Consider the following 13,074-nt stretch of genomic DNA (forward strand, 5'->3'; position numbering starts at 1 on the left):
TCAATAGGTCCACGGTACTGATAAATTTGGCACAGCCTATGCTGTCTATTATATCTTCAATCAAAGGTAAAGGGTAGGAGTCTGAGACAGTGACCTGGTTCACTTTACGATAATTAATCGGTACAGAAACGAAAGGTGCCATCGGGTTTTGGAATGAGGAGGCAAGGTGAAGCCCAGGGGGAGGTACTAGGCTCAGCTAAGTTATGTTTTAACAAAAAATCTACCTCCTTTTTCATAATCTCTTTTTTTTGTGGATTTAGTCGATAGGCTGATTGCCTAATGGGTTGTACATCATCCGAGATTAGCTTAATATCATGTTTAAGTATATTGCAAAACCCTGGGAGGTCTGATGTAACTTTAGGAAATGTTGATAATAACTTAGTGAGATCTTTTGCTTGAGATGGATTTAGAACAGAAAAATACTCATCCAAGTTGTTGAGTATGTGTGACTGTTAGTGAAAGATTTTTTCTTTAGGTAGAAGTCTAAATTCTCCAATAGGTCCATGTCATCTGTCTCCGGCTCGGCCCTGACAAAACCGAATGTAATACAGGTTGACTTATAGCCTCTGGGATGTCTTCATAAAAGCTGCCTGGAGATAGGCAGGTGCCATGAGATTAATGTGAACAAGTTGTGAATCTTTTCTCACGATCAAGTATAGTTCTCATAAATTGAGAGGAGATGGTTGTGTAATATATGGGACCAGTAAACTTTGCTTTTAAGGGGAGAGCCTGGAATGGGTAGAAAGAGTAACACTTTGTCACCTGGAGAAAATGATCTTTTAACTAATTTAGGTTGGGACTTCACCATTTTTTTCTTGGACTTTTTTTAAGTTTGACTGAGCAATGGTTCGGACTTCAGTTAATTTGTCCCTTAAAGTGTCAATGTATTGGGAAACTGTTGCGGGCTTAATAGATGGAGTGTCAAACCACTGCTCCTTTACTATTTTAAGGGGTCCCCTAATTTGTCTCCCATATAGTAACTCGAACGGGGAGAAACCCAATGACTCCTGGGGACATTCCCTGATGGCAAAGAGTAACAAGTCTATGCTTTCATCCCATTCCTTTTGGTGTTCTATACAGTATTTTTTTAGCATTGATTTGAAAGTTTGATGGAACCGTTCCAAGCAACCTTGGGATTGTGGGTGGTAAGCCGAAGATGTACAATGGTCCACACTGAGGTCTTTCATCACCTGTTTGAAAAGATTGCTTATAAAATTGGTGCCCTGATCGGATTGAATCTCTTTAGGAATGCCCACTGAAGTGAAAAGGTGCAAAAGAGGTTTGATTACATTTTTTGAAGTGATGCTTTTAAGGAGAAAAGCCTCAGGATAACGTGTACTGGTATCCATAACTGTGAGCAGGAATTGATTTCCCTTCTTCGTCTTTGGTAATGGACCCACAACAATCTTTTCAAATGGTGTAGAAAATACTGGGATGGGCTTAATGGGAGCTGCTGGTATACTTTCATTTGGTTTTCCTACCATTTGACAAATATGACAAGATTTTAGGTACTTTGACACATCCTTCCTAAGTCCAGGCCAGTAATAGTGTTGGAGGAGCTTTTTATATGTTTTCAGGATTCCCAAATGTCCTGAAATACCATCATGGGCAAGGGCAATTAATGCTGGTCTGACTGAGGTGGGAATTACCACTTGATGTATTTCAGACCACGTGTCTAGATGGGCAAGCTCAGGGGGCCTATAAGCCCTCATCAAAACCCCTTCATGATAATAAAAACACGGAAGGGTGTTAAAATCTTTACCCTCAACTGATGCATGATGAAGTTTAGTCAAAGATGGATCAGATTGTTGGGCTTTAACGAGCTCCTCCTTACTAATGGTCTTATTGTACAGATCTTCTGTGGGTAGGAAGATATTAGAGGTGGTTTTAGATGAAGAGGGCCCATTCCGCACACTCTGTGACCGGGTGACAGCACAAGATGGGAAAAGATGAGGAATAGTTTCTTTAAGGTCAGTGGTGGAGTTGACAGGTAAGGGAGAGTCGACTGTCTTTATGTTAGGAACCACTAGATCTCCTACCAAGTCATTACCCAATAATAAATGAATGCCGCACAGGCATTGGGTCTTTCCTTATGGCTATTTGCACTTCCCAGTAATCAAGGGACATTGGGGTGCGCTGGCTAAAGAGATGGGAAGAATGGATGAGAGATCAGAAATTAGAACACTCATTAGTAAATGCGGTAGATATATCAGGAATGGCGTTAAACAGGAGGATAGATTGTGCTGCGCCCGTATCACGTAGTATACGAATAGGGAAAGAACGAGACCCCTCCATGATTGAAATTTTTCCCTCATAGGTGAATGAAGAGAAGAGATCCTGATGGGGCCTTTCCACATTGGTGTTTGCTATTGGTTTGGATTTGGGATCCAGGGAACTACTTTTAGCAATTCGACACTTTGGGTGTTTACAATTCTGGATCGTATGGCCTGGGTTTTTACAGTAAGAACAAGTAAGCTTGGTTATATCTGGGGGAGTAGGTGTGGGACCTTTCGACCTACCACTCACGCCCCAAAGGTTATCATCAGAGGAGGACCTAACATAATAAGGTACGCGTTCTCCTACTGCCCAGTGACTCCACCAACCAGCGTCTCGCATCAGCCAGCTCAACAGCGCCCTAAATTAACACTCTCCACGGCCTCATCTTCAAGATGTGAAATGGTATCTTGCTCTTCCACTCCTCCAGGACTACCAAATTTAACAAATCCTGAAATGGAGATCTCTGCTTATCTATACACTTCTTAAAAACCTAAGCTTTTCTTGAGCAAACTCAACAAAAGGTGTTAAGGAAAATGGTTTGGTTAGTTTTAGAAACTTCTGCAGTATCCATCTGGCGTGATAGCATAAGTGAGATATTCTTTTTCACGTTATCATAGTCATCAGTCTGGTCTAAACAGTTATAAACTCTACGAGCCCTACCATATAATTTAGGAACTAACACTGACACCCACTGGTCCTTTGGCCACTCATTCTTCCCGGCTATTTTCTCAAAAGTCCTAAATGACCCGTCCATATCGGATTCATCAAACCCGGGAACAAGGGAAGAAGCGGTAGCAGGGTTAAAAGCAGCTAGTTTCTCTCTTAATGCCACTTCTTTTGATCTAAACTCCGATGTTAAGGTGACTTCTACCTCTCTTACCTGTAGTTCTTTCAGTCTAACCTCCTGCTCCAACTTGGCCCGTTCCATCATTTCCTCATGCTCCAACTTTTGCTCCAACTTGGCCTGTTCCAACTTGGCCTGTTCCAACTTTTCTTCATGCTGCAACTTGGCCTGTTCCGACCTTTCTTCAGGCTCCAACTTGGCCTGCTGCTCCAACTTGGCCTGCTCCAACTTGGCCTCCTTCTCCAACTTGGCCTGTTCCAACTCTAGTTCTTTCATTTTGATTTGGAACTCGAACCTAGCTCGTTCTAGTTCCAAGGCGTCTATTCGTTGTGTTTCTTCTTGAGGGCTAGCCAGACCTGAGGCAACTTCCGAGTGAGGAGGGGTGGTGGATAGTGGTTGAAGTTTCTTGGACATGGGCGTTAATCTGTCAACAGCGGATTCTTTTAAAACTTCTTGTTGAACCAACACTTCAATCACATGATTTTTTAACATTTCCTTAGTCAGTTGCTGTGAAAATGGGATATTATAATAGTTGGCTATTTCTTTCCATTCTTTCTTCGGGATATTAACACGTAATTTAGCTACGGAAGGATTTCAATAAATCACCAGGTCAAAACCTAAAGGTGGCCATTGTTGTTAAGAAAAATAGGATAAATTAACTAATGGTCCAAAGATAAGATAGTGGATAACCACAGAAAATATCCGACGTTATGGATAACAGAAAGTCCGAAAAACTAGCCAGAAGTTATACCTAAGTACACCCATGATTGTTCTTCGAGAAGATCCTTGAATAGGATAAAGAGACTTGAGAAAAAGAGGTAAGGGCGTATTGACGTAATATAAGTCGGATTCTTCGCCCTGATATACTTGAAGAAAGAAAGAGGTGATATTAAATTAATATAAGATCGGATTAACAACCTGATAAATGGTATGATTGACCCTGAATGAGATATGAGAAGAACAATAATTGAGGCTTTATAATTATGGGGTCCTGGTAGAGCGTGGCGTCCCAAGATATCACTTCACCGTAAACTAGTGACTATGGAACAACCTACTCTGGAGTGAGGGTACGGCATTAAACAGATCCGGATTCTTCCCAACACTCGATAAGACTTACTACACAACTGCCACGTGTAATAACAGGTAAGCCTTATGACACTTGGAACCTAATATCCTACGTCTGTCACTCTTACTATACGATAATACCAATATATGCACACACATATGAAGGAAACTTTAAACTACCGTAAAGCAATTGTGAACAGAAGTGACTGGGAGGAATAATTAACACTGAGTAACAAGGGAGGAAGGAATATGGTACTTAAGGTCGAGTCCTGTCACGGTCGCCATTTGTTACGAGTTGGGGATTTAGAATATAGTTATACGTCTACCCAGATCCCAACAGGTAACAACAATAAAAAAAAAAACAAAGACAATCGGACTATAAAAGGGTAGACAAAGGATGCGAGTTTTCGTTGTATATAATAGAGTACCATAAATCCCTTAACAAAATATTCAGCTTATAAATTACCCTTAACCAAACTTAACCTAAACATTAACAGTATATACATATTAATAAACATAAAACAATCTTGAAGCAAGTGGACGTGGGGGAGTTAATACAACATATAAGTACTTAAGTGAGGAGCTGAGATGGCTGACGAGTAAGGCTGAGTATTGTAGAAGACGGTAGGTAGTCACTGCACGTAGGTTTAGAGGATAGATGATCCTGTGGTCACTTCCCAGAGCCAAGTGCTTCTCCTCGAATTGGAGCTGACAAAGAAGACTTTGAGGAGGTGACGCAACCCAGGATATGGAGAAGGGAAACCTCGGGTGGTAACTAAGGCAGAGTCATACTGGGTGTCCTGCGTCCCTAGATGGCGTTGCTCGTGGTGCTGGTGATGGGTAGGACAATAGATGGGCGTGCTTGTTAGTGCTGGGTGGAGGGGTTAGTAACACCTGCAAGTCACCACCTGCTCTACTGAGAGGTCCTTCAATGCCTTGAAGTGCATCAAGACCAATATAAGACTGTCTAGCCTCAGCCTTCTCCACATCCACAGAGACATTTCAATGGAAGTCAGTGACATCATTGACATCTTTGCACGGCAAAATCCAAGGAAAATGGAACTTGATAATATTATTGCAGATCATTAATAACTGCAATGAAGTGATTGCTTAACCCTTAAGCCCTGGGTTAGGGTGCTGCTGGCAGTACCCCCTGGGATAAATCGAGAAAAAAATTAAACTTTTCCAAAAATAATAAAAAAATAAATAAATAAAATGGCGGGAAAATAGGAGGACGATCTGGAATGTCACCCGGGGCGCGCCAGTCGGACATTCTGGATCGTCACCCGAGGTCTAAGGGTTAAACAATACAAAATAAAATGTTAATGAACTCAAAATGTGGTAGTGATAGCATATAGATAGGTTACTCTTGATGTGTAATAAAAATAAAACATGATTTATACGTTGAACTTGCCTTGTACTTTTTCCTTTTCAAGTGTCTGTTACGACATTGAATGTTTACTCTCACTCTAAATTACCCCTTGATTATCTTTTCAAATAACCTAATAGCCGTCGCATATTGCCTCAGAAAGTCCCTGAAATTGATCAGCTGTATGGGCTCGCTGCGCTCGCACTGTATATACAATATTTACATTCGGACAATCTGGGGACCCCCCCCCCCTCCCCCCCTCAATACCAGAATCCTGGGCACACACCTGTAGAGTGGTAGAGTGGGGGATTAGTGGTCTCCTATTACTGACTTTCTGATGGAATATCAGGTCACCCATTCTTGGGTGGGGGATTAGTGGGTCTCATGACCTGAAGATTTCTTAAATAAAGATGAAAGCTAAAGTATTTTTAGGTTGATTGTGATAAGTACAAGTACAGGTAGAAGTATAAATGAGCAAGTTGTATCCCTTCAACATTATATTACATAACATTTTTAAATATGGAGTGAGAAAGGAGAAACATGTGGGTGATTAGACAGATGGAGTGGAAAGGAGTGGTAACATGCACTAAGGTGTTGTCAAGCACTCCTCAATAGCCGATGCTTATTTCCCCTCCAGGCAGTCACACAACAAGATCCTCACTGGATGCGTGTTGTCTTAATTCCCGTGTGTGTGTGTGTCAGGAAACACCTCAACATTTATTATTATATATTCCCATATGATCAGCCTCTTATGATGTATATTTTATCATTAATAATATAAAATATTAAGTACAGTATTATGGAAAAAATTAAATATATAATCAGTAATTTACTGCACTGCACTATATATTATCAATATGTTAACTAAATTTCAGAATGACCAATAATTTTAATGTAAAAATGCAAAAATATTCAAGACACCAACAAAATCGATGTTCACTGCACTGTAAACAAAGCCAAACTGACGCCTGGTGGGTGAGTCAAGCGGCTGATGGGTGCACAAAAAAACTAGTTCTCTGTACTGCATATATTATCAATACGTTAACTAAATTTTAAAATGACTAATAATTTTAATATAAAAAATGAAAAAATATTAAAGAGCATAACTTTCTTGACATTTACCCCACTGGAAGCAAATGTAAACATAGAACAGATTACTGAATTGGCAAACTAGCCCATCAGCTGATCAGTTGATGCTCACAACAAAACGTGTTTGTTGTAAGGATTTCGTTAATAAAAAAGTTTTGTTCGTTTACCGAATTGAAGATCCTTATGGGAGGTAATTCGTTAACCAAAATTTTGCTAACCGAGGGACCACTGTACTGTATAATTTTGTGGTTTCCATTTCCAATGTTTCTTCTCTTTTTATGTGATGATAGCATAGCTGCTTATCAATAACAGTGGGACAATGTTACAGGTAGTTCTGCTATAACACGATAATTATGTTCTTGTAAAATATCGTGTTATAGAAAATCGCGTAATAGAAATAACAGGGCTTATGGAGAAAATAGGGTTAGGTGCAGATTACTCGAAATCGAAAAAATTTAGTAGTTAGCCTAACACAAAGGATAGCATAGTCTAAATAAATGTTACATTCATATCTAATATTGAAATCATACAGTAAATGTAACACTTTACTTGATGGGGGAGAAGGGTGATTTTGAGGTTGATAAAATCGAGCTTCTCTTCAAGTGTTATATCCTTTCTTTTACGATCATCACCGGGAATTCTATCACCAGAACGCTTCTTGTTGATATTCTTCTTTACTATATTCACAGTTAATACAGTGGGGTATGCTATAACGAACGGATCCTACTACGAATATTCCTATAACGAACGGTTTTACCTATAAAATTGAGAATGCTATAACGAACGAAACTCCAACAACGAACATTATTTAAAAAATTTTTTTGTTTTTTTTTCAAATTTATTGTTTTTTTATTACAAATATTAATGATATTCTTTATTTCAGGGGTTTAGATGCATATTTATGCACTTTTTTACAATTTTTACAATTTTATATTATATTTTTCAGTGTTAAGTGATTATTTGGGGGCCTGGAACGGATTAATCCTATAACGAACGAATGCTATAACGAACAAGGTTCTAGAACCAATTAGATTCGTTATAGCATACCCCATACCACAAAATTGGAGAAATAGTAAGCAAAAATCGCGTTATAGCAAACAAGCGTTCGCATTATACAAATATCGTTCCTAATTCATAAATCGCGTTATCAAAACACGCGTTATAGCAGAACTCACTGTACCATGCTACAAGGACAAGAATATTTTTATTGTACTACTCGCCCCATCACCAAATCATGAGCATTATTTTTGTCCAAGCTGTGGTAATTCATAAATTTCTCATAAGTGCTGCCATTAAACATTCATCCAATACAGTGTATTGGTGTAGTAGTAATATATCTGAAGTCATTCTGTTGACCACGTACAGTACAGTATTGTACTCTAAAATATCAATGCAGGTTTACCTACCTACTGTGATATCTTAGATCATATAAATTTGGATCTGGGGAAAATTAAAATTCTGCTGCTATAACAATAAAGATTTATAATCAATTACTCAAATTTTATTATCCTTACATGCCTATAGAAAAAATACAAGATCAAAATTCCACATTCTGTAGCACTATATTACTGTATAGTTTACAAAGTAAACACAATTTGGTCTAAATACTGTACTGTACTAAAATTCAAAACCACTATTTTAAACACACGTAAATACCATAATCATGTACTGCACCCTATATACTTTATACTGTAGTAATAATATAATACAGTATATATGGAGAATAAATATAACAAGTAGGCAATTCATGACAATGCACCCAGAATACTGTATATACAGACAGTACAAGGAATGACATTTGCAGCCATGTTTAGTTACCGGTATTACAAACTGTCTTTGTATTACAAACTCAAAACTAAACTAAAATGTGTCCCTTTTGAACTGAACTACATAGGTAATTTATATACTTTGTACCTTAGTAGAAACTTTGAACTAAATCTTTCTATCTTTTTGCTTTAAGACATCAATATGTTCCTGAAGCAGTATGTCTGCAGCATCACCAGGAGATAACACTCCATCCATCACCTCCTGTTCAATTTGATCTATTTTCTCCTTTAGCCCAGAAGAATTTATAAAAGTAGAAACTAGGCTATCTTTCAGATGCGTCCAAAGCCATGCTCGTCGTTGTGATCTACGGCAACTTACAAATTTACCGCAGTCTTCCATAATTTTCCTGTATTTTTGCATAAGGTCCCATAACTCATCAATACCTTCCCCTGTTAATGATGATATGCGTTTTACAGGAATTGACCAATGCTTACTCTTTGAACGGATATATTTGAGAGCTGATATATATTCATACTGCATACGTCTAGCTGCTGGAATAAGATCACCATCACTCTTGTTGACCACAATAAGATCACTCATCTCCATAATACCTCTCTTTAGGCCCTGTAATTCGTCTCCTCCACCAGGTGGAATAATAAGAGCAAAGAGATCTACCATGTCTACTACAGAAAATTCACTCTGACCAACTCCTATGGTTTCCACAATTATAATATCAAACCCCGCTGCCTCGCACAACACAATGGCCTCATTAGTTGAACGAGTAACTCCTCCTAGATGACCTCTTGAGGGTGATGGTCTAATGTAAGCATTCATGTCTCTTGAGAGTTCAGGCATTCGGGTCTTATCCCCAAGCAAAGAGCCTCCAGTTGTTGCTGAAGATGGGTCAACTGCTAAAACAGCTACTTTATGACCTTTAGCAGTATAAAATTTGCCTAATCTTTCAATAAAAGTTGATTTTCCAGCCCCAGGTGGACCAGACAAACCGAGACGCAAACTTAAGGATTTAGTCCCATATAAATAATAAGTATATTTGGCATCTTGTAAGACTTCAGTTAACAGTTGTCTGGCTTGAAGCTTCTTTTTTGGGTGGGAAGTTTCCACAAGTGTGATGGACTCGGCCAAACTTGCTCGGTGGCCTGCCCGCAGTCCCTTAAGCAAGCGCTGCACCAGTGGATCCCCAGTCCCTGCAGAACAGCACTAGTTTTGAGTGTTTTTTTTTCCTTTCTTCATCCTCATCATGTTGACTGAAACAGCCCTCAATGTTATACAATACTGAACTCCATTACTTAAAACAATGGGTAAATGAAGATCACATATCCCCCAGCCCTGGTTGAAAAAATGGGCAAGAAGAATGCAGGTGATTTTCACATTTGCAAATAGATAGATGGCTGTATGGACTCATCACTCATTCAAATACATTGTAGCTACACCATATGCACCAAGTTGTGAGGAATTCCCTTGAAACTTATGGACTAATCAATTTTACAAACTTACGGTCAGATCTGCAAATGAACAGACTAACCTGAGTGGAACCATCATGGCATGTACTGAACATATAATTCATCCATATACAGTACTGTGCATTATCTATAAAGTAAACCCTCGATAACTCGGAATTTCATATAACTCGGCATGGAGATGGTCTCGGAATGTATTAGTATAACTCGGGAAATGCCAAGATGTATAAAATTATCTGGGAAAATTTCTGCATATCTGGCCACCTGCATCACCTTCCATGCCTCCGTGGCATCTACCATGCCTCTGTTACTTACGGTACCATGCATCTGTGTCTCCTACTATGATGCTTTATTCTTTGCCTGCAGTGCTGGTAAGTGTTACTTTTTTACATTAAGTAATTACTTATATGCATATATGGGTGGATAATTTTTTAGTGTATTTTTGTAGGAGAGGGGGGAAGTGCCTCGATAAGTTGGAATTTGGGATAACTCAGCAAGGCCAGAGCCCCATATGTGCCGAGTTATCGAGGGTTTACTGTACGTACTGTACAGTACAGTACAAAGGTGCATGAAAATAATAATAATAAAATAAAACAAAAAATAAAAAATATGAGGAATTGCAGTTTTTGTACTTCTGTTCTGTAATTCTTTTTACTGTATAAATACTGTAATGGTCAACCATTACATTCGATGTGACAAGTCATCCATATGAAGTGATCGTCATGTACAGTAGCTATACAATGAAAATAGCATTGATGGGACATTGATTAAAGTTTGGCAAGAATAGTTACCCAAATAATACTGTACAGTACTGTATAATAAAAATTACAATTCACCAGCAACTCATAACAAGAATTGTCTTGGTTAATCAGCTACCGAATGAAAAATTTCTATTGAAATAACACAAATCCGTTAGATGAATAGCACTTTGTATTTTGATTTTCGCCCCAATTTATATTGTACATTCTGTACTTAAAAGACACACTGTCCCGTCCACCTGACAATGGCACCATGCTTGCAATAATATCTATTTGTGTGAGTAGGAACATTTCACAGATATTAATACAGTACAGAATACATCATACATCCATACATATAAACACTTCCAGGGTTCAGTACATATGGAAAGGGCAATGGGAATCACTCGGTTGCTTACTGATATTAACCCTCTCAGCCTCGCATGACCACATAGTGGCGTTGAACATAAAAAGAGAAGAAACTTATGCTCAGCCTCGCGACGCCAACGTGGCGTCCAATGGGCTGTATTTTCAAATAACTCTAAAACTATTCAGTGAAACTGACTGACCTTTGGATGCCATTTGACAGATGGTATTGGTCACCGTGTGAGTGGCGTGTGTCGTCGTTGTGGCCATTAGAGCGAGAGGAGGGTACGCTTCTCGGCCCTTTAAATTGTTCCACGAGTTTTTGTGTTATATTATTTTTCCTTATACCACGATATTCTACATGGTTTGTTCTTTATTTTAGTATATAGTAGATATCAATGAAAATCATAATACGTACAAGCAAAATGGGAATGGAAATCGAGAAGTTACTACCGTAAACATTTTCCTACTTTTTTAACTTTACTCAAAAAAAGTGGCTTAAATTTCAAGAATGTTCAATTTTTTATGGTTTCATACAACTTTTCAGACAATTTTACACTAAAAGAGACCCCATTACAGTTAATAAAACAATTCCATGGCAGTGAAATGGGCCTATTTTTTTTTTCAACGATTTTTCGGCAAAAACCTCCATATGAGTCTCAGGCTCCGAGGTTGAGAGGGTTAATAATATTTATTCAATAGAATCCACTGGCAATATTATACAGTACAGTAATTACTTTGACATGTACAGTATATAGACAATGCCGGTACAGTATACAGTTCAGCATATGTATGGGCACCACAGGTACAGTATATGGTGTAGAACTGTACATACACTGCAGGTACAGTGTACAATTTCTAGTGTACCTAGACAGTGCAGGCATCCAACAATAGTGAACAGTAAGGCAATTCGACCAAGGATAGCTGACGAAGCTATCAGGCACTTATTTTCAAGAGGGTTCCTTGCTTACGTTTGTTTTTAAATTAATATTATATTTCCAGAAATAAAAGTGAAAGTTTGTTAATAAATACAGTAAGTCCTCGCTTAATGTTGTTTCGGTACTACGTCGCTAAAGTTTAGACCAAAGATTTGTTTAGCGTCTTGGTGACTCGGTACGTCGTTTTGTGTTGTCATGGACTACTTTTACAGCGCATCACCCTCTCTCGTCTAGCCACGGAACGTCACGGTGTCCCCAAGATACGCCAGACTGTGTTAGGCTTCCACAGTGTTTGTGAGTGTTTAAGTGTTTTTGCTCTTAATACTGTACTGTAACCATTCAAAATGGCTTCCAAGCGCACACTAAGTGCTACTGACGCTAGTGTGAAGAAGCAACGTAAGACCACTAGCCTTGCTAAGAAAATGGAAGTTTTAAACCGTTTTGAAAGGGAGGAGGAGCTACCCGCCGGGTCTCAGTGAATTGACACCCTCCTGGCTCACACCATCCGCTGCTTCAATATCCACCACACACTCACTCTACCACCTCCGCCCATTGGTGAGTACCAATACCAACTTAGTACAGTAGTTGTACATGCATGCACTGTTTTCTATAGAAATGGCAATGATTTTCTGTATATGTAATGTATTGCATGAGACAAAGGGAGGCTCAGGAACGTAACTCCAGTATTTTATCTATTTCTTCTGGGGAAAATTTATCTGCTTAATGTTGTTTCATATAACGTCGCGTTTTCAGGAACTTAACCCTGACGTTAAGCGAGGATTTACTGTACAACAAGCATTGCACTGTACAGTAATTGGATGATCTGAGGCTGATGGATCCTTCAACATTCTGTGGTTAATAATATAAAAACTTACTCTTCTCTTGCTATGGCTTCATATGTTATGTAATTTTTTTTAAATTTGAATTGCTTGATATTATTACTGGTTTTAATGTGGTCCGGTAACTTGTTCCAGTCCATTATATATACTGTAACTTTAAAGAAAGTGTTTTTATATTACCGCAAAAACACACGCTGGGAAGCATTTGTCAACAATTCAAACATAAATATGGTACAGTACTGTATTGTTAAGTAGACAACAGGCATGACGAATCTTTCTTTTATAGAAATTTTTTGTTAGGGAGC

The 13,074-nt window shown here is 38.6% G+C and overlaps 1 protein-coding gene across 1 annotated transcript; it reads right to left on the minus strand.

The window, feature by feature from the left end:
• Positions 1-7,740: 7,740 nt before the first annotated feature.
• Positions 7,741-11,079, minus strand: LOC121876977 (methylmalonic aciduria type A protein, mitochondrial-like). Its single transcript, XM_042382560.1, has 2 exons — positions 11,046-11,079; positions 7,741-9,616 (listed from the first exon to the last, which is right to left on the minus strand). The coding sequence occupies exons 1-2, from the start codon at positions 11,077-11,079 to the stop codon at positions 8,577-8,579; spliced, it is 1,074 nt and encodes a 357-aa protein (XP_042238494.1). The 3' UTR covers positions 7,741-8,576.
• Positions 11,080-13,074: the final 1,995 nt, after the last annotated feature.

This window comes from Homarus americanus, unplaced genomic scaffold (genome assembly GCF_018991925.1).
Source record: "Homarus americanus isolate GMGI-L3 unplaced genomic scaffold, GMGI_Hamer_2.0 scaffold36135, whole genome shotgun sequence".
In the NCBI taxonomy this organism is placed as follows: Eukaryota; Metazoa; Arthropoda; class Malacostraca; order Decapoda; family Nephropidae; genus Homarus; species Homarus americanus.

Bases quoted from the DNA above. Each gene is read 5' to 3' on its own strand.
- LOC121876977 (XM_042382560.1), bottom strand. From the start codon at position 11,079: ATGTGGTCATGCGAGGCTGAGAGGGTTAATATCA. The intron at 9,617-11,045 runs GTAAGCAACCGA...GCTGTTCTGCAG, and splicing joins GGCTGAGAGGGTTAATATCA to GGACTGGGGATCCACTGGTG.